Below are 19,775 nucleotides of genomic sequence, written 5' to 3'. Positions count from 1 at the left end.
TGGTGGCGCCAGAAGAGCTGGTGCCGGCAGCTGGGGCAGCGGCGCTGCCAGCCCGTGGCGAGCGCCCCGCCTGCCTGGCTGCCCGTGCCCAGACCCAGCAGGGGCAGCACCTCCATCAGGGACGACGCCCGCGCCGGGCTCCTCACCGTCACCATCAGGGGCCTGCGCCGGGAGGACGCGGGGCTCTACCAGTGCCAGACGGAGTTCCTGGGCCACACACGGAGCCTCAGGAGGGTGCAGGTGGAAGTGCTGGCAGGTATGTCCGAGTTTGGAGGCTTCCTCATGGAATTTCATGGGTTCCTCAAGGAATTTCACGTGTCCCTACTGGAATTTCATGGGTTCGTATTGGAATTTCACAGGTTCGTATTGGAATTTCAGGGGTTCCTCAAGGAATTTCACGTGTCCCTACTGGAATTTCATGGGTTCCTGTGGGAATTTCAGGGGTTCCTCAAGGAATTTCACGTGTCCCTACTGGAATTTCATGGGTTCCTGTGGGAATTTCATGGGTTCCTCAAGGAATTTCACACGTTCCTCTTGGAATTTCGCATGTCCCTACTGGAATTTTATGCGTTTCTATTGGAATTTCATGGGTTCCTACTAGAATCTCATGTGTCCCTACTGGAATTTCACAGGTTCCTACTGGAATTTCATGGGTTCGTATTGAAATTTAATGGGTTCCTGTTGGAATTTCAGAGGTTCCTACTGGAATTTCACATGTTCCTACTGAAATTTCAGGGGTTCCTATTGGAATTTCATGGGTTCTTACTGGAATTTCACAGGTTCCTATTGGAATTTCATAGGTTCCTATTGGAATTTCATGGGTTCCTACTAGAATCTCATGTGTCCCTACTGGAATTTCACGGGTTCCTACTGGAATTTCACAGGTTCCTATTGGAATTTCATGGGTATCTGCAGCTGCCAAGGGCCCACTTGAGTCAACATCTACTTTTGTCTCGCTCTAAGGAGGTTCTGTGTTTCATTGCCTCTCTTTATTCCTGATTTTCAGCAGCGTAACCTCACCGTTAGAGAGTATCTGACACGTCCCCTCCTTATTGCTCCCAGTGCCCCTGGGCTCCCTGCCCAGCTGAACATCACCCAGAAACATCTGCAGACTAAACTCTTGTGTTTCCATCAGCAGCTGACCTGGTGACCCACGTGCCAGAGGAGCCCAGAGCTGTGCAGAGCATCTCCAGGTGAGCCCACAACTCCTCGTGCTGAGATCTCTCGTCTTCCTAGGACTAAGCCAGCACCACGAGAGATTTTTTCAAGGTTGGGCCCATCCCCTTCATGGTTGTTATTCTGGTTCCCCACAGGACCCCTCCTGACGTGGATTTCACTGTTTTCTACATCCTGGCTGGATTCCTGGTGGCCAAGTTCATGGTGGCCGTGCTGGTCGGTGCTGTCGCCCACAGCAGGAAGAACAGCAAGAGAGGGCAGAACCCAGAGCTGGGTGAGCAGCAGGAGCTCCCACTCCCTGCTGACCTTGGACATGATGGGATCGGCCTCTCCTGGGAGAGCTCTGCGTGAGCCAAGCCAAAGGGAATCCAGGGAAAAGGCAAATCCATGGAAAAGGCCGCCTGCCATAAGAAAAGGACCACTACTAAACACAGGTCTGGAAGAACCTGTCACTCTGGAGAGGTTCCCATCTTCTTCATCACCTCTTCCCCTTGGTGTGTCATCCCCAGGCAGTTATTGCAGACCTCATTCCCAGGACCATTCCCTCACAGTCTGAACTGACACCCATCAGCTTCCTGTCACCTCAGGTGGCAGATTCTGTCTTTCCAAGGTGAGGAAGAGCAGCTCCCAAAAGCTCCTTTGGGCAGTGGGGATGCTTGGAGAAAATCCCTGTGGAAATGTGTGAGGAACTGCAGGACACACCAGGACAGGGATGGGGTCTCCTTGCATCCCTGAGCCAGCTTCTCCTCTCTGAAGGGACTTTGTGAACACAGGCTCCAAACCCATGGGCACTCACGTTTCTTTTTCCCTGCAAAACTGAATAAAATCCAGCTGATTCTCTGGCTTGGTGTGGATTCCTGCAGGACAGCAGGTGACAGTTGTGTCCCAGAGCACAGGTGATGCTTGGGACACCCCGGGGTGTTCAGAACATCCAGGAACACTCAGAGCCTGCAGGACAGGCTGGAACATCCAGAGCCAGCAGGAGCAGCAGCTCAGAGCCCAACCTCTCATTGCCCACAGAAGCAATAACTGAAATTTGCTTATTTTAATTACACTTTGGGTTCTCATTTTTAGAGTAGTTCTGTGTTTTGTCCAGAAATTGAAATTCATGGTGGGACATCTGGCAACTTTTGACCTTCCAAGGTCTTTCCCTCCCACCACTGTGAGGTTCTCAGTCTTAAATCAGCAACTTTTGGGGAAGAAATTCTGTGTTTGTTGCTGTCTTCTGGTCTGAACAGTGACTTGCTGTATGATTGCATCCACAGAGAAGAATTTGCCATCTGAAATAAAAATATCTCCAAGGAAATAAAAAGAAATAATGAATAACTTACTGATTACCATCAAAAACGATTAATGTAATTTGGTAGGATTGTATTAATCAAAACCAAATGGGTTTGGGGCAGAAACATTTCTGGGGCTGGTTCTGTCCTTCCCTTCCCCTGTTCCCTCTGTGCTGACGTTGGCTCTGTGACCTGTGGGGATTGTTTTTTCCTCTCTTCCCCCTCAATGAATCACAACTCGAGGTTCATCAAGAACTTTTGGGGCTGTTTGCAAAAAAAAAAAAAAAAACAAAAAAAGGAACTCCCTGTCCCTCAGTGCTCCCATCCTGTGAGAGCCAGCAGGAAACTCCAGCCCTGTGTTTGGTGCAAAATTCTGTCCCAAATTCAAGGCAACTCCGATCAAAGCCCCATTAAAGCTCACATTCCCTTTTACCACACATCCCCTCTGCTCTTCCCCAGTTTCATGAGGCAAGGAGGAAACATTTGCAGCTGTAGATGAACCGAGGCTGATGTCCAGAAGCCAAAACCACTTCAGTTAAAACCACCCAGCTCGGTTTGTACCCAGCTGCTGAGGGTGGGGATGGAGTGAGAGAAAAGAAAGACCTGGATGCAGAATTCTGGAAAAAACCTGCACTTTTCTAACAGCACAGGTGGGCAAACCCAGAGGAAAGCTGTGGTGCATTTGCTTTTCCAAATTACTCTGTTTTTTAAATAGCAGGGAGCTATAAACCCAAATACAGGAAACTGCTCGTGTCTGGCAGCAGCTGATACAGCACCACAGCCAGGCCAAGTGACCTCCTTCCTCTGGGCCTAAATATTCACCAAAAAAAGTATCAATTACTGCCCATTCTGATGAGATTCAGCAAAGTGGTAAAAAATCTGCTTTATTTTAAACCTATGAGATTTTTCCTGGGCTTCAGAGAGACAAGTAATGCATTTGACATGTTCTAATAAACAAGGAGCTTCTTGGAAAATATTTGTCTACTTTATAGTATCAATTGTCATCAGCTTGAGCTCCTGGGGTGGAATTTACACTCCAATTTAGTGATTTTTTTTCCAAAGAAATAACTCTGTATTTCCCTGTTGTTGATTAACACACACCTGTCCTCCAGGATAAATCCAGCTTGACTTTATTGCAAATTACACCCCTGTTGATCCGACTGCAGAATGCTGTGATCGTGGTGATACGAGCAAACATCCCTCAGGGATTATGGAGAAATCCCCAAATTCAGCTGACTGAGATTTTCCTCTTAATTCCGTGAGCTACAGACCGAGGATGCTGAACAGGGCACAAAATTGGGTTTGATTTTTGGATATCAAGATTGCAGGAAGATTCCAGCCTGGGTAGTGGGTGGCAGGGGAGGGAAGAAGGTGGGAAGGCAGGGAATACATCATGGATTGGATAAACTCTGCTCTCTGAGCGATTCTGCAGTTCTGAAGGTGAGGGTGAGAGAGAAAAGTAAACTCTTGGTGACTGCTTTGATGTGGCTACACAATACCAAGTTTTTTAACCATTGTATCTGAGATTATTTTATTATTCTACTGCAAATTGTCTGAAGAAAAAAGCTAGAAAATTACATCATAATAGCTAAAAAAACTGATTTCTGACTTCCTAAACAGGCTTGCATGATTGTTCTCCTCATTTCCTGCCCAGCTTCCCATTCTCTGAGCTTACATGCTGTCATTTCCTTCTTTTTTTTTGTTTGTTTGTTTGCATTAGGGTTTTTTTTTTGTGTGTGTGTGATCATCACTGTGTTGACCAATTCTGGAAAGAATTCACAACTGCCAGCTCTGTGCTCTGGGGGGTTTTGAGATGGTGAAATGTTGGTGTGGAGTTTGTGCTGCCCTCCCACGGCCCAACACAAAATTCCCAACAAAGAGCAAAAGCTTCTCAGTTTATAAATTTTATTAGCTGGAGAGTGTACACAGTACTTACAATTGCATCTATTAAAGACCAAAATACACTTGAAAAAATGCATCATATAAAAAAAATTAAAAACTTTGAACTATGTACAAACTTTGCCTGACATTACATTAAGCTCAGGACCCTCCCACGCCCCTTCACAAAGAAAAGTTTATTTTTTCCCCTCTTTTTTAACATGCATTTAGCATCACTTGAGGACCATTTTCTTCCAAATCCTGATCTTTACACTCCTATAAATCTGGGTTTTGATGCTTCACTGCTCTGGGTCAATCAAACACATTTCTCCCCAAACCTCTTCTTTCATCCTCACCCCTAAAGTGAAGTTTTTACTCAAGTGTAGCCAATCTACAAAGAATTTTAATTTAATTACTAGGGAGGTTTTGAACTGAACATGTCTCCAGTTTTCACAGATTTGCCTGGAAAAGAAAACAGATATTTCTGGTACCGTGGTGTTGACTGCTGGCTCCAACCTCACCAAATAAACACAACTTTCAGCAGTGATACACAGAACACAAAACAAATTTAAAAAAAAAATGATAGGAGCACTTGGGCTTTCACATCACTATTTAAAAATATTAACAGTAAGACTTTCTAGAACACAAATCCTTATTTCTTCACACACAACCTACAACAGCAGATCAGAGAACCTAGATATGAAGGGATATTGGGAAAAAGTTTACAAGTTCTTTAAGAAAAGTAAATTTTTATTTTAAAAATGAAACAAAATCTATGTCAGAGCAATAATCTTGCTTCCTGAATTTCCAGCTCTCATAAAGATGTTTCAGGACAGAGATTTAACATCAACTGAAGAGCAAAAAATATCACGGAGAGAGTCTTACTCCAGCACGCAAATATTCCACCAACAAAATGTACAGATGCTCCAAAAAAAATATTTACAGTAATGCTGCAAATTCAACTAAAATCCCTTAAGGAGAGCTGCACATTCCTGGCATGGGGAGAGCCCAGGAAATGCTGGGTGAGTTTCAGGTGCCAGCTGAGCAAAACCAGCGCTGGAACTTGACAAGGATTTAAGGCAGAAGCAACCAAGGCCCTGAGGATCCATCAATGTTAAAAATGCCCTTGGAATTATTAGAAATAAATCCTAATTAAGAGCCGTGAGCAGAGTGGCAGATTACTCATCTAACCTGGGACAAAAACTGAAAGGAAGGAGATTTATTTGCCTGCCAGGAGCCAGGCCAGCTCCTCCTGCAGGTGTCCCTGAGTGTCCTTCCCAGCTGTGGGGAGGGACAGGAACCAGGAGCACAGCAAGGAGCTGAGCTGCTTTTGGAGATCCAATCCCAAACCCCTCTGCAGCTGCTCCTTGTTCTTCCACCTCAACAGGCTCCCTCTTCCTCCAGGACTGCCTGCTCACTCCAAGGATCCAACATTCCTCCTCCCTTCTCAGTATTTTTATTTCATCCAAAGGAAATTGCATTTTCCAGGCCCTGTTCTTTTGTATCCTCTCGATTTGTCCTCCACTTTGTCTTTAGCCATAAGGTTCCAGTAAATGGGAAAAGATGGGAGGGAGGAAATATCATTTCCAAGCTGCATTTCCTTGTCACTTGAATTCAGCATTCACTGCACTGAACCCAGTCTCACCCATCCCTGGCAGCATTTCCTCACTCTTCAGCTTCCCCTGGCCAGGTTCACATTCACCCAGCACATTCCCCACCCCAAATTTCACTGCTGTGATCCAGTTTGAGCTACAGGACACAAAAAACTGGAAATTCTGGGACTCCAGCAGGTAGATGATCCCCAGAGCAGCTGTGTAACTCATCAAGGTGAGCAATCACCTGTTAAATGCTTTTAACTACTGCTCCCATCACCAAAATTCAAATTATAACAGAGCAGGCTTAGAATCTAAATTAAAACTCTGTTCTGTGGAGATGCTCAGACAAAGCCAGCTGTAGGTCATGGGAAAAATCCTATTTTTTAATAATGTAAGTATTGCTCCTTTGCTAAGTGCAACTTCTGTTTTGTTTTTAAGAGCTTAATTTATAAAAAGCATGAAAGGTTCATCAGTATCTGCTGAGTCCTTCAGGTAGCTCAGGCTGAGCTGCCCCAGCTGCTGCTGTCCTGAATCAGTCCTCACTCTGCAACTGTAGAAATGATTTAGGCATCAGAAACTCCATCCCGGCCACGGCCAAGTGCCACCACTGTGACACTGAGGGTTCCACGTCTCTTGGAGGAACCATGCACTTCACTGGCAGTTGAGAAAAAAAGGATTAAAAAAAAAAATTCTTTGGAAGAGAGTCACTGAAAAGTTTCAATCCTTTCTATACTCACATCCAGTTTTCTTCCAAAGCAACAAGTACTGGCAATGAACATCCAAACCCAGCCAGAGACTGATTTACTGACCCAATCCCCCCCACATCTCCCTCTCCCACCCCACTTGCAACAGAGACACAACACATCAAGTCCTGCAGTAATCTTGACTATTTCTAGCATTGATTGGATGGCTGAACCTTTCCCAGAGAAGAGCTTCTTTACACATGTACAAGGTGGAATTGAAAAGAATCCCCTTCAGTTTCTGCCAGGGCCAGAAGTGCAACAGCAATGCCCAGCTCAGGGAAAACCAAGTCCAAAGGGGAGAGGAGTGGATGGAATAACAAATCTCAACCCCAGCCCTCAGTGCTGCTGGAGGAGCTGGAATCTGTCCCTGGACAGGGCTGAGCTGCACCAGCCACAGGGACTGAGGTGGGAAAATGAAGGAAAACCAGAGATGAGCGCTCGGACTCTGAATTCCCTGTGCTGGATCAGGAGAGGGCACCAAGGAGTCTGAAAGGTTCTGTTGGATGAGTTGGAACCTCAAGCACGTCCTCAACACGTGGTGCTTGCTCTGTGGAAAAGGACAGGCTGTGACATGGAGATTGTCCCACTCCAGGGTTCACTGGGCACTCTGGGCAGGCAGGGCAGGCTGGCAGGAGGGATGGGAATTCCCTTCAGGTGTTTTTCCCTGGAAGCAGGGGTTAGGAGACCCTGATCATCTGTGTCATTGCTTCTTCGTTGCTTTGAGATGGATCCTGCAGACACAAAAGGGTGGAAATGCCACATTTTGCCATGAAGCAGAGAGACCCACACACCACCATCAGGAGGACACACTCCTGCACTTCCCTTGATCCCCAAAACTGTCCTGCTTTTCTTGGGTTTTACAGGCCACAAAAATCCTAAAGACCTCCCAGGAATTTGTTGTTTCTGGTATTTAGGACCAGTATTTAGGAATTATTTTGGCTCAAAATAAGAAACACTCCCTAAAGGCATAGGGCTGGTCTAAAGCACTGAGCAACCACAGAACCTGCTCATTCTACTCCATTATGTCCCTTCCTTTGAAAAATGCCTTGCAGTTTTTATGCAAATCAAGATGCAGCTAAGAATCAGATATTCCCATTTTTTAATTTTCCATCAGATGCAAAGCTAAGGAGTCTCTACCTTTAATTCATGTCCTGAAAGAACACCCCAGTACCCAGCCAGAAAGGCTGTTTTACAAACACACAATGTTTGTGTGCATTTATCCCAAGAACTACAAAGTGAACACGCTTCTATCCACATTATTGTCATTTAATTCCTCAGGGCAAACACCCCTTGCTCTCCACAAGCAGTGACAGGAGGTTTTATTCCCAGGTTTTATTTATTTCATGCTTGGAATAAATCGAAAGGCAGGGAGGGCCAAGGGGCAGCAGATGACAAATTCAGAGGCAGGGAGGGACAAGCAGCCAAGCCCAAAAACCCAAACAAAGCAGCACAGACACTTCTGGTGTGTGTCCTGAAGGGTTGAAAAGGGGAATTGCCCCAAACCCCACTCACCTGCATGTGAGGGCTGTCCTTTTCCTTGGGGGAGAAGAAGCGACCGCCCTCTCCCCGTTTCCTGGCCATGGCGTGCCGGTGCCGGGACCGTCCATCCATCCATCCATCCATCCATCCATCCATCCATCCATCCATCCATCCATCCATCCATCCATCCATCCATCCATCCATCCATCCATCCTCTGCCCCACAGACTCCCAGTCACTGCCTCTCCAAGGGAAATTCCAGTTCTCATCCATCCTCTGCCCTACATATTCCCAGTCACTGCCTCTCCAGAGAAAATTCCCAGTCCCACAGATTCCCAGTCACTGGTTTCTCAAAGGAAACTCTCAGTCCCATCCATCCCCTGCCCCACAAACTCCCAGTTACTGCTTTCCCAGAAGAAATTCCCAGTCACTGCCTTCCCAGGGGAAATTCCCAGTCCCTATTCATCTTCTGTCCCAGAGACTCCCACTCACTGCTTTCCCAGGGGAAATTCCCAGTGCCCATCCATCCCCTGCCCCACAGACACTGTGCTGACAGTCAGTACATGCTCACACACAGCTCCAAACACTCCCAAAATAAGCAGAATTATCCTCAAGGGACTTAAAAAATTTCCTCTGATGCAGCTCATTAACAACAACAAAACCACTGTAAAACTGAGGAACACCAACATTCCAACCCTCGTTTTCCAGCCCAAGTGGGATTCTGTGCCTTTGCCACAGAGCAACCCCGTGTTCAACCTGAGTTTTATCCTCACCCTTCTCTCTTTGGGGATTTTTCCCTCTGCTTCCAGCTTGGCCCGTGCCTGCCTCCTCTTCAGGATGCGGTGGTACTGCTTGGCATTGACATAGAGGGGCTCCTCTTCCAGCATCTCTGCTCCAGGCAAGGGGATCCTCTGGATGGCTGGGACTGAGCCAGCTCCAGGCACCATCTGTACACACAGGGGGGTTTAGTGCTTGCAGCTCAGCACACAAACCCCACACAAAAACGGCATTAAAAAGCCCAATATTGAAATCCAAAGTTGGTTTTGCTCGGGTAGTGCAGCTGCTTAAATGAAAAGGAGCAATGAAGCTGCTCTCAAACTGCAAACACATCTAAAACCAATCTAAAAACCTATGAAAAACCAATCTAAACCTTTGCAAAACCAATCTAAGCCTATGCAAAACCAATCTAAACCAACAATTCCCCATCAATCCTGCTGGGTTTTCCTGATAAAAAGTGTGGCAGTGTTCACAGGGGTCCCAGGACAAGGGAAGAGATGAGAATCTTGACTCCACGTTTCAGAAGGCTGATTTATTATTTTATGATATATATATGATATTAAAACTATAGTAAACTTTTAGTAAAAAGAATATAAAAAGGATTTTATCAGAAGGCTTGATAGGAAAGGAATGAAATGATAATAAAATCTTGTGACTCTCAGAGAGTCTGAGACAGCTGGACTGTGATTGGCTATTAATTAAAAACAACCACATGAGACCAATCAAAGATGCACCTGTTGCATCCCAAAGCAGCAGATAATCATTGTTTAGATTTTGTTTCTGAGGCCTCTCAGCTTCTTAGGAGAAAAAAAACCAGCAAAAGGATTTTTCATAGAATATGTCTGTGCCAATAAAGGTGACATTTCAGTACAATTCCTTGTGTTGCTGCTTCTTGGACAATGAAACAAACAGGACATGGCTGGTGCTTCCCTTTCTTTTGGGTGATCTTTTATTTCAATTATTTCATTTCAGAGCACCTCTAAGCCAACACTGCAGAGCTGCTGACATCTAGTGGGGACCAGCAACATTCAAGAGGCTCACACTACAAAGAAACAGGAACTGGCAGGAAAAATCTCTATAAATGATGGAAACAAATCCTAAGGGATCCTCAAGAAAACCAGAAGTGACTCAATCTATTTAAACCTTTGCTGATCAGCTTGCAGCTCAGTTTGGATTTCAGTTTCTAGATTTGGATTTCAGTTTCTAGAGCTGCTGTGGGAGAAAGTCCAGAGCAAAGATCACAGCAGGATCCAGGCCTTTGAAGCTGATAATTTGTATTGTTTAAACTTTAAACTAATGGAACTTACAAAGAGCAGTGACCATGGTATCTCAATCTCAGACAAGAGTTTATCAGAGAACCAGGGAACCAAAGGATGGTTTGGGGTGGAAGGGATCTTTAGGATCCCCCAATTCCAACCTTCAGGGACACCTCCACTATCCCAGGGTGCTCCAGGCAGGGATGGAGCAGCCACAGCTTCTCTGGGGTCCCTGTGCCAGGACCTCCCCACCTCCAGGGAGAAATTCCTCCCCAGTATCCCACCCAACCCTGCCCTCCTTCCACTTAAAGCCATTCCCACCATCCCATCCCTACCCCTGTGCAAATCCTGCTAGATTTGAGTACAAAACACCTCAAAGCTCAGCCTCCAGAGGCAGCAGTGGGGATTTCACACCTACCATGACCATTCCCCCTGAATTGACCACGTTCCCAGCCACCGGCAGTGTCACTGTCACCGTTCCCTGGCCACTGCTGGTGGTGTTGGTGTTGGCTCCTGTTTGGACAATCTGGGCTCCAGCCAGGCTGGCTGCAGGAATGGTGATCATGCCTGTAACAGGGACTGTAACTTTAAGGAAGTAGAAAACAAAAGGAAAGGAAAAAAGAAAAAGAAAAAACAAGACAAAAAAAAAAGAAAAAAAAGAGAGAGAGAAAGAGAAAAGAAACAGAAACATGCACACAAAAAAGAAGGGAACAGCATTAGTCCCACTTCTGTGTTTTACTCATTCATCCTTTCAAAACATGCAGAGAGTCAGAAAGTGCTACAGTGGGGGATTAAATTCCATCAGAATTCCTGGTTTTTGCATTTGTAACCTCATTGTGAGTAACCATGTACTCTTGAGGTGGGAAAGCAAAATTCAGGGGTTTTATTCTACCAGCCCTTGCCAGAGACAAGGAGATTTTCTGTTTCTGGGCAAAGAACCCTGGAGTGAATCCCTGCAGGGCACACAAACACCTCAATAAATAAAAAGCCTCTCCAAGAGGTGTCCTGGCTCCTCCCAGCCCTCCTACCTTGCTGCAGGATGGTTCCATCAGCATTCACAGGCTGGTACACGATGGTCTGGCCCTCAGCAGCCTGGGCAACCTGCTGGCCTTGCACTGCAATCTGCTGCTGGGTCTGAACAAAACAAAGAGCACAGAAACGTTACAAATTGCCTCTTTTTCACAGTATTTACAATTCCTGAATGAACACATGGTGCTTGAGGTGTTCCAGGTGTCTATTTCTGCTGCTTCATTAGCAGCAGTAAGAAATAGGCTGGAGCACAGAGCAAACACCTGGAGATCAAACACCTGAAGCACATGTAAGATGCATTTTCCAACAGTTCAATAATGAAAAAAACCCCAAATTCTAAGTTTCCTGTCTCACTATGAAGATGTGAAAGGAAGAACTGTTCTGCTCCAAAATTTAATTTTGGCCCCTAACCAAAAGCATCAGCAGAAACCCCAGGTGTGACTGGACTGCTGCACACAATGGCCCAAGTATGGAATTAGCAATGCTTCATGTTTTCAAAATCCAACAAAGAGACAAAAACAACCACGAACCAATAAAATACAGAAACACGATGGAGAAAAACATGCAATCTGATTTTTCTGCCCCAGAGTCATGTATGAAACACTACAAAAACATGACACTTATTCTCAAGTTCTCCTCAATATTAATAATTCCTTTTTTTTTTTGTTTTTTTTTTTTTTTTTTTTTTTTTTTTTTTTTTTTTTTTTTTTTTTTGTTTTTTTTTTTTTTGTTTGTTTTTTTGTTTTTTTACTTAACCACATCTTTAAAAATTTCTCTTCCTGTTCCTCTGCAGAAAAGCCTTTCATGCTGGTGCAGTTACCTGTGTCTGGCCAGCAGTAACTGCAGTCTGGGGCTGCTGTATAATGATCTGCTGGGTCTGGCCCTGCTGCCCCTGTACCTGCACAGCCTGCCCACCTTGAATCTGAATCTGACCTGGCTGGACCAACTGAATCTGTGGAAGAAAGAGTCAGAAAGGAACATTAACTATGCCTCTGATTTCTCCCTCCTCAGCCTCAGCATGACCAAGTCATCTCTGAGGGTGATTTACTGTTGCACAGAAAAAGGAAGCAGGGAGTCTTCTCTTTTTCCAGTTGAGAGTGAGGAGTTGGGATGGATTGCTCCCTGTGACACAGCCACCCAGGGCAGAGGGAGCAGCGGGCTGTGTCACCGTGCTCCAGCAGCTCTGCACTGCTTACACAATAAATCACGCAGGAGAAATCAATTATTCACATCCACTGGGAACAAACAGGCAGGTGGAAGAGGAGGACTGAGATTTAAGACATCTAGGGGGTGTTAATTATCCAGCACTCAGAAGTATTTCTGGGATTTATAAAGTTGGCCTCAGCTTTGCAGTCTTTCCACCACTGTGGAACATTCTTAGATTAAAAAAGAAGAGCTGGAATACGGTTTGAAGTTTGTGTTTAAAAACATAGTTATTGATTTTCCTCCACCAACCAGACTGAGAAGAACCTCATACAAATTACAGTGGTTTGCAACAAAGGAAATATTAAATAAACCTCTCAAAACACCAAGACATCGTTTGCCTTCCTGGACTGTGCTGGGTTCCTAAATCCCACCCTAAATCATCAGGACACTTTCATTATGCCATGGTTACAGTTCTTCCCTTTGCTTTTCATTAACACTTCAACCACCTCCTTAAATTTACCAACTGTCTTTTAAACAAGTAATTACTCCCAAAAAAAATCCATTTTCTGTACCTCCTTCACTACTGCCTTCTGTGCAACAGGGATGTTTAAATCCCCCTTCAGCCATCACACATTAGATGGGCTCAAGGACAAATTACCTGCAAGAAGCTTTCTTAAATAATTTTTTTTTAAAATCCTCTTTCTGAGCCATAAATTGAACAGGCACCAGATCCCCAACTAGATTGCAAAGGCCAGATAAAAATATCCCAAGAGACAAAAATCCTGCTCTGTGGGAAGGTATCCTACATCCCCATCATAGGTATCCCTATTCCCATAGGAAAGTATCCCTGCCTATGCCAGGAAGGTGCAACTGGATGAGCTTTACGGTCTCATCCAACCCAAATCATTCCATGATGAAAAACTGTTGCAGTGTGTTGCATCATACTCCAATAAAAAATCCCAAACCAACCCAGCTGTGTTTTAGCACTAAAATCTTTGCACCAGGCCATAAACCATAAAAACTGAGCTCATTAAGGACTTCCACTCATTCCCACTGTGCCAGAGCTACCAAGCACCACCTCAGCCTGCTTTTGCTCAACAAACAAAAATCCTGCTCTGTGGGAAGGTATCCCACATGACAGATATCCTTATCACAGGTATCCCTATTCCCACAGGAAGGCATCCCTGCCTATGCCAGGAAGGTGCAACTGGATGAGCTTTAAGGTCTCATCCAACCCAAATCATTCCATGATGAAAAACCCCTTAGGAAGGTATCCCCACCTCTGGCAGGGGGGTACAACTGGATGAGCTTTAAGGTCTCATCCACCCCATTCCATGATGAAAAACCCCAAACCAACCCAGCTGTGTTTTAGCACTAAAATCTTTGCACCAGGCCATAAAAAACCAGTTCATAAAGGACTTCCACTCATTCCCACCGTGCCAGAGCCACCCAGCACCAGCTCAGCCTGGTTTTGGGGTGCTGAGCAGAGCCCTGTGTGGCAGTGGCAGCATCCCAGAGCTGTGCAGGGCCCCCAGAGTGTCTCACCTGCTGCAGCCCCTGTGTGCCAGACACGGGCACCTGCATGATGGTCTGGCCCTGGCCCCCGGGCACGGCCTGCACCATGATGGGCTGGCCCGTGGAGGTGATGAGCTGCCCCCCGCTCACCTGCACCATCAGAGGCTGCCCCTGCACCTGCAACAACAAAACAACAATGAAAAACCCACCAGAGCAGCCCCAGAGCCCACCCCTGCCCAACCCTGTCTGTGGGGAACGGGCACTGAGCTGCTTCAAGCCAGCTCTGGCTTCCAGTGCTAGGGATTTAGTGAGTTATCTGCTTCTCTTGCAGTCTAGTTGTTATAAAGCATGAAAATCACGTTTTTCAGCCACATTTTTCATGCACAGCCCAAGAGCAAAGTGGGATAAAAAACTTCATTATTCACCTCACAATTGCTGATTTTTAATTGGGGTTCCTATTGAGATTTTTTAAAATTTTTTAGTTGAGGTTTCTACTGAGAGAACTCTGTTCTGACAGGGAGGTTCTGAGGTGGCTTCAGCTCTCTCCAATTTCATGCCTACAACATTCCCATTTCCAAACTGACATGGATGGAGCATGGGATGTGCTGGAGAAGAAATTTTCCATGGTTATCGAGGGAAATTGTAACTGGAGCAACACAAAATGGAGTTCAGGGAGGAAAAGTCAAAGTGGATGAGCATCTGCAAAAGCATGTAATGACAGGACAAGCGGGAATGGCCAAAATGAAGAGGTTTAGATTTGATATTGGGAAAAAATTCTTCTGTGGGAGGATGATGAGGCCCTGGCACAGGCGCCCAGAGCAGCTGTGGCTGCCCCATCCCTGGCAGTGCCCAAGGCCAGGCTGGACAGGGCTGGGAGCACCCTGGGATAGGGGAAGGTGTTGGGGTGGAAACTGGGTGAGCTTTAAGGTCCCTTCCCACCCAAACCAGTCTGGGATTCTGAGGTAACTTTGGCCTGAGAATCTCTGGACTCTTGGACCTGGTATCTCTCTGGTCACTGGGAAAAATGCCCAAGAAAACAAAAACAAGGGGAAAACCTCTCTGTTTGAACCCTCTCACCTGCCAAGCCCCCAAATTCCCCAAACACATCTTAAAAAATACTCTACCTCCAAAGTTTAAATGCAAAATCAGTCTCATGAACTCGGGGATCACAAAATCTGATTTGTTTAGGAACAAGAATATCACAATGTGGTAAAGCCACCAAGTTCCTGGGTTTCACACCCCAGGGGGTGAGGAGCCAATCCTGCCCTGGGAATTGGAGTTTGCAGGTCCCCACTCTGTCCCTCAGCCTGTCCATGTCCCATCCAAAGCCCTCAGCCCCTGGGCTGGGTCACACAGGGAGGAGCATGCTCAGGTCAGCACAGAGAAGCACAGGCAGCAGCACAATATCCAAGAAGCAGAAAGGAAAACAAGAGACATTCCAGGATTTTTGTTAATGAATCACAGCAAGGCAAACCGGAAAAAAAATAAAGGTGGGAAGAACATAACAACAACCAGAGACCCCAGTGAGCCCAGCAATCCAAGTGAGGCAGCATCTGAGAGTTGAACTCTGAACATAAAAAATGCTGTGTTAATTCTGCAGCTGGCAGGGCCATCCCAGCCCCTCGGAACCACCCTGCTCTGAAGAATTACAAACCAAACAAAACCAAAATCCTGAGTACAAAACTGCCAAAGCTGCCCAGGGTCTGTCAACTGCTCTACAAAGGGCTCCTGGAAAGCCTGGGTGAGTTAAGGAAGTGGAGGCTGCAAGACAGGAAACACTTCACACTGAAACCAATTTCTCTCCAAACTGGGATGTATTTGCTGTTTGGATCCACATGGCTCCTGGGCTTCCCTGTGTTGTTCACAGGTAAATAAGAAATTGGATCTCTCAGTGCCACAGAGGCCAGTGTTGTCCCCAGGTGCCCTTTCAGTCCCAGCTGAGAAGGTTCCACTCTCCAAGCTCAGCTCTGGCACCACCTCTGTGTGGTGAAGGCAGAGGCCTCCTCAGGGAAGAGCTCAGCACCCTCATTTCCTTGGAATTACAGGAAATCTTTGGGCTTTATCCCAACTACTCCTTCTTCATTTTGCTGTTTAGAACTTTTAAAATCTCCCTGAACTTTATTCCCTCCCAGAATTCCTGCCATGCACCAACGGGAACAGCTCCAATGCCATGGCAAACCCCAGAGGCAGCACCCGGCAGAAATTCCTGCTCCACATCCCCCTGCTCCTCCTGGAAACCCTGGGAAAACACAGCATTAGATATGTGCTGCTGGGGAGGGTCATGCAGTGCTCAGAAACACAATCAGAGAGGTCACCACTACCTGGAGGGTCTGGACTTGCTGGCCTGAGGCCGATGCCACCTGGGCCTCAGTCTGCAGCTGGACAGCTGTGACACCTCCCTGCTGCTGGGAACAGGAACAGGGAGAGCTTGAAACATGGAAATGCACAACACACTGCTGGGACAGGGGGTGGGGATCACACACACTGCTCCAGGAACACGAGGAATGGGAGTTTTAGCAAACCTAGGGATGGAGTTCCCTGGAACTGCACTGCCAGGTTCAGTATTCCACCTCACAGGGAACAGGGCAGGGCATTTTGCAGGATTTCAAGCTCAGTTTCAGGGGTTTAGTTTTGAAGTTTCAAGCTTCAATATTCCACCTCACAGGGAACAGGACAGGGCATTTTGCAGGATTTCAAGCTCAGTTTCAGGGTTTCAGTCTGCTCACTGCCCAGGTTTTGGCACAGTGAAGGGTTCCAGATTTTGGGCCCACTGGTTTGTCCAACAAAGCCCTTCCTGCAGCACAGTCTGAGCTCATCTCTGCCACCCCTGTGCTGGTGTGTGCCCACCAGTGACCCTGAGGGACAGTCTGGAGAGGCTGCAGGAGCAGTCAGAGCTAAAAGATACTTTTCTATCTTTAGCCTCTTTGCTAAGAGTCCCAAAATACTCCCAGTAACTGTGTTAGCATGGGGAGATGAAGGACAGCTCCTTCCCAAGTGCTGCAACAGCGTGGTAAAACAACTTATTTTAGCAAAATGTTTCACATCAGACACAGGCTTTAAGAAGTTGTACTGAAAATGAAAGCCATGAGTTGGTTTTATCTCCTTTTCACCTGGAAAATGTCAATAAACCAACTACATCTTTGGTTATCTGCTGCAAACAGGTATTTCAGAAAATCCTTAATAGAAAATGTTTTAATCTCAAGTGCAATCTTGTTCTGGCTGGAAAAATCAACTCCAGCTAAACCCAGGGGAAGGATTTGGTCCCTCCTGAGGCCAAAGCAAAGCAGAGCTCCCTGAAAACATCATCCAGTGGCTCAGCCCTTTGCATGGCAAACCACCAAACCCCCTCAAACTAGAGCAGAAGATGCCACAAAAATTCAGCAGCAGCTGAAAACACATCCCCACATCTGGATATGGAAAGCTGAACAGCCAAAATCAGTAAGCCCTCTAAACTCAGCCCTGGTGTTTTGCACACTGAAACATGAATTTCTTTGTGGGATGGATGAGTTCATCCAAAGCTACTTGGTTGGTTGAATTCCTGGTCTGTGTGGTTTTCTTGCTCCATGTGTTGTTCTGAAACAAAGAATCTCTATAAATGTTCATTTGGCAAAGCTGGAGGAAACCTCTGTGGGCTTGAACAAAATCTATTTCAACTTTGGGGGAATTTTTCTTGTGGACAACTGATTGTTTCTGTTAATATTCTGTTTCCTCCATTTTCAGAGATGTGTTAATATATTTTTTTTATTTTACTTTCCCCATGTCGCTGCCATTTTGCAAACTCCCTGCTACACTGAAATTTGGTCACTTGTACACCTGCATTTTCATTTTAATTTTATATAAATGTTTGCATTTAAATAAAATTTTATAAATTTTATTTAATTTAAAAATATAGTAAGTGTATTCTAAAAACCACATTTACTCTGACTTCCAGGCAGATGCCATCAGTACAAATTGACAGAAGTCAGGTGAACAGGTACCCAGGAGGATCAGGATTGTGCTGCTGAAACCAATTTCTTTCCAAACTGGGATGTATTTGCTGTTTGGATCCACATGGCTCCTGTGTTGTTCACAGGTAAATAAGAAATTGGATCTCTCAGTGCCACAGAGGCCAGTGTTGTCCCCAGGTGCCCTTTCAGTCCCAGCTGAGAAGGTTCCACTCTCCAAGCTCAGCTCTGGCACCACCTCCCCTCAGGGAAGAGCTCAGATCCCTCATTTCCTTAGAATTACAGGAAATCTTTGGGGTTTATCCCAACTGTTCCCTCCTCACACTGTGCCCCTCTGAGGGCTGCACAGGACTCCCCCATTCCCCCATTCCATACCTGCTGCTGGATCTGCCCTGCCTGCACCACGATCTGCTCCGTGGAGCTGCTGCTGTTGGCTGTGTACTGCTCCATGGTGCCTCAGCCCTGCAAGAAAAACAAAAATCAGGGGATCTGCTGTCCCCAGGTCTGGCAGTCCCCACTGTCCCCAGGTCTGGCAGTCCCCACTGTCCCCAGGCTGGCTGTCCCCACTGTGCCCCAACAGCTGCCAAGCCAAGCAAACCAGGAGCTGCCCCAGGGCAGAGCTGCTCCAACTCAGCAATAAACAGAGGAAACCCTTCAGGCACATCCAACCTGAGCGAGCAGCAAAAGCACCTCGGTTCTGGCCCAGATTTCGTGGACTCCACCAGTTCTGTGAGTCTGCACAGCCTGGTGCCCACACAGGGGAGCGGCACTGCTGGGAAAGCTCAGGAAATGCAAAACCTTCAGGTGTGAAATTGAACCTTCAGGTGTGAAGGTTTCTCTCCTCATTTTTCTTCCTTCTCCTACTCTCATGGAATGGTTTGGGTGGGAAGGGACTTTAAGGACCATTCAGTGCCACCCCCTCTGTGGGCAGGGACACCTTCCACCATCCCAACCTGGCCTTGGGCACTTCCAGGGATCCAGGGGCAGCCTCAGCTCCCCAATCCTCACAGGGAAGAATTTCTTCTCTAAACAAGCATTTCTGTACTCAAACAGAGCCTTCATGGATTTTGGGAAGCAGATTTCTCAGCACCTCCATCCTCCTGCTGCCCCTCATTCCTTGGCCCTTTCCCTGCACACATCACCACCACTGTGCTGAAATAAAAACAGCTTTTCCCTGCCACTGCTTCTCTCCTCGCTGGCCCAGCAGCAGCAGAATTCCTGCTTTAGTGAGGTGTTTGATTTATGCCACGACTGAACAAGTTCCTGCTACACTGCTGAATGAAACCACAGCCTGGAACTTTAATTTTCCAAGTCTAAAGCAACAAAACCTCTGGCTCCCTCCATTTTTCAAGGAATGCTCACAGGATTAAGTCACAGACTCTCTGTACCCGTTGCTGTGGTTACTGCTGCTGTTTGAGTCCCATCCTTTGCCCATTTCCTGAGACTTTTTCACAGCCAGAATAAGAGAAGATAAATATTCTTTCTGAAAATGCTGCTGTCAGGTTCCCATTTCAATTTCACACTAGATACTTAATTTCTGCCTCAAATTAAAATTTTTAATTAAAATATTAACAGCTCTGTAATCCCAACACTCTGCAGCAGCTGCCCGAAGTTCTGGATGAGGTTTTGGATCCTCACCATCCAAGGGATTATCTCATCCCCTTCATTAAACACAGCCAAGTTAAATATTAATGATCAGGGATCAATCAGAGGCAGATGATGGCAGCTCCTCCCCCAGTGAGCTCATGGGCAGCTCCTCCTCACCGGGAATGCTCTGGGAACCAGGGAGCGTTCCAGTCCCAGCAGCAGATAGTTATATACACACCACATATATATATATATATATATATACAAATATATTATATATAAATATACAAAAATATAGAAAATATATTGTATCTAAATATACATACAAATATATATAATATATTATATATAAATATTTTTTATATATCTAA

At 46.1% G+C, this 19,775-nt stretch overlaps 2 protein-coding genes across 3 annotated transcripts; one reads left to right on the top strand and one right to left on the bottom strand.

Annotated features, from left to right (window-relative positions):
- Window positions 1–3: 3 nt before the first annotated feature.
- TREM2 (triggering receptor expressed on myeloid cells 2) lies at window positions 4–1,544 on the top strand (the record flags this gene model as incomplete). The annotated part of the gene is made up of 3 exons (XM_005428933.2): window positions 4–256; window positions 1,139–1,193; window positions 1,314–1,544. Coding segments are annotated over 3 exons (522 nt in total), but the record flags the coding sequence as incomplete, so codon positions are not given.
- A 2,800-nt stretch (window positions 1,545–4,344) lies between these two features.
- NFYA (nuclear transcription factor Y subunit alpha) lies at window positions 4,345–18,909 on the bottom strand. Of its 2 annotated transcripts, XM_005428913.2 has the most exons (9): window positions 18,193–18,909; window positions 16,192–16,278; window positions 13,904–14,050; window positions 12,033–12,164; window positions 11,212–11,317; window positions 10,602–10,768; window positions 8,914–9,097; window positions 8,185–8,276; window positions 4,345–7,403 (listed from the first exon to the last, which is right to left on the bottom strand). In XM_005428913.2, the coding sequence occupies exons 1-9, from the start codon at window positions 18,265–18,267 to the stop codon at window positions 7,350–7,352; spliced, it is 1,044 nt and encodes a 347-aa protein (XP_005428970.1). In that variant the 5' UTR covers window positions 18,268–18,909; the 3' UTR covers window positions 4,345–7,349. The 2 variants fall into 2 exon arrangements, with proteins under 2 accessions (XP_005428970.1, XP_005428971.1); XM_005428914.2 differs by lacking the exon at window positions 16,192–16,278 and having other exon boundaries at window positions 18,193–18,740.
- Between the last annotated feature and the right edge of the window lie 866 nt (window positions 18,910–19,775).

Source organism: Geospiza fortis, unplaced genomic scaffold (assembly GCF_000277835.1).
Source record: "Geospiza fortis unplaced genomic scaffold, GeoFor_1.0 scaffold14, whole genome shotgun sequence".
NCBI classification, from domain to species: domain Eukaryota; kingdom Metazoa; phylum Chordata; class Aves; order Passeriformes; family Thraupidae; genus Geospiza; species Geospiza fortis.
This window is presented reverse-complemented; position numbering and strand designations above follow the sequence as displayed.

What these genes read in the sequence shown, in the direction of transcription:
- NFYA (XM_005428913.2), bottom strand. Translation starts at nt 18,267, where the DNA reads ATGGAGCAGTACACAGCCAACAGCAGCAGCTCCACGGAGCAGATCGTG. An exon ending in AAGTCCAGACCCTCCAGGTA is followed by an intron (nt 14,051 to 16,191) that starts GTGGTGACCTCT and finishes TTGTTGTTGCAG; the next exon opens with GTGCAGGGGCAGCCTCTGAT. An exon ending in ATTCAGGGGGAATGGTCATG is followed by an intron (nt 9,098 to 10,601) that starts GTAGGTGTGAAA and finishes CTGTGTGTACAG; the next exon opens with ATGGTGCCTGGAGCTGGCTC.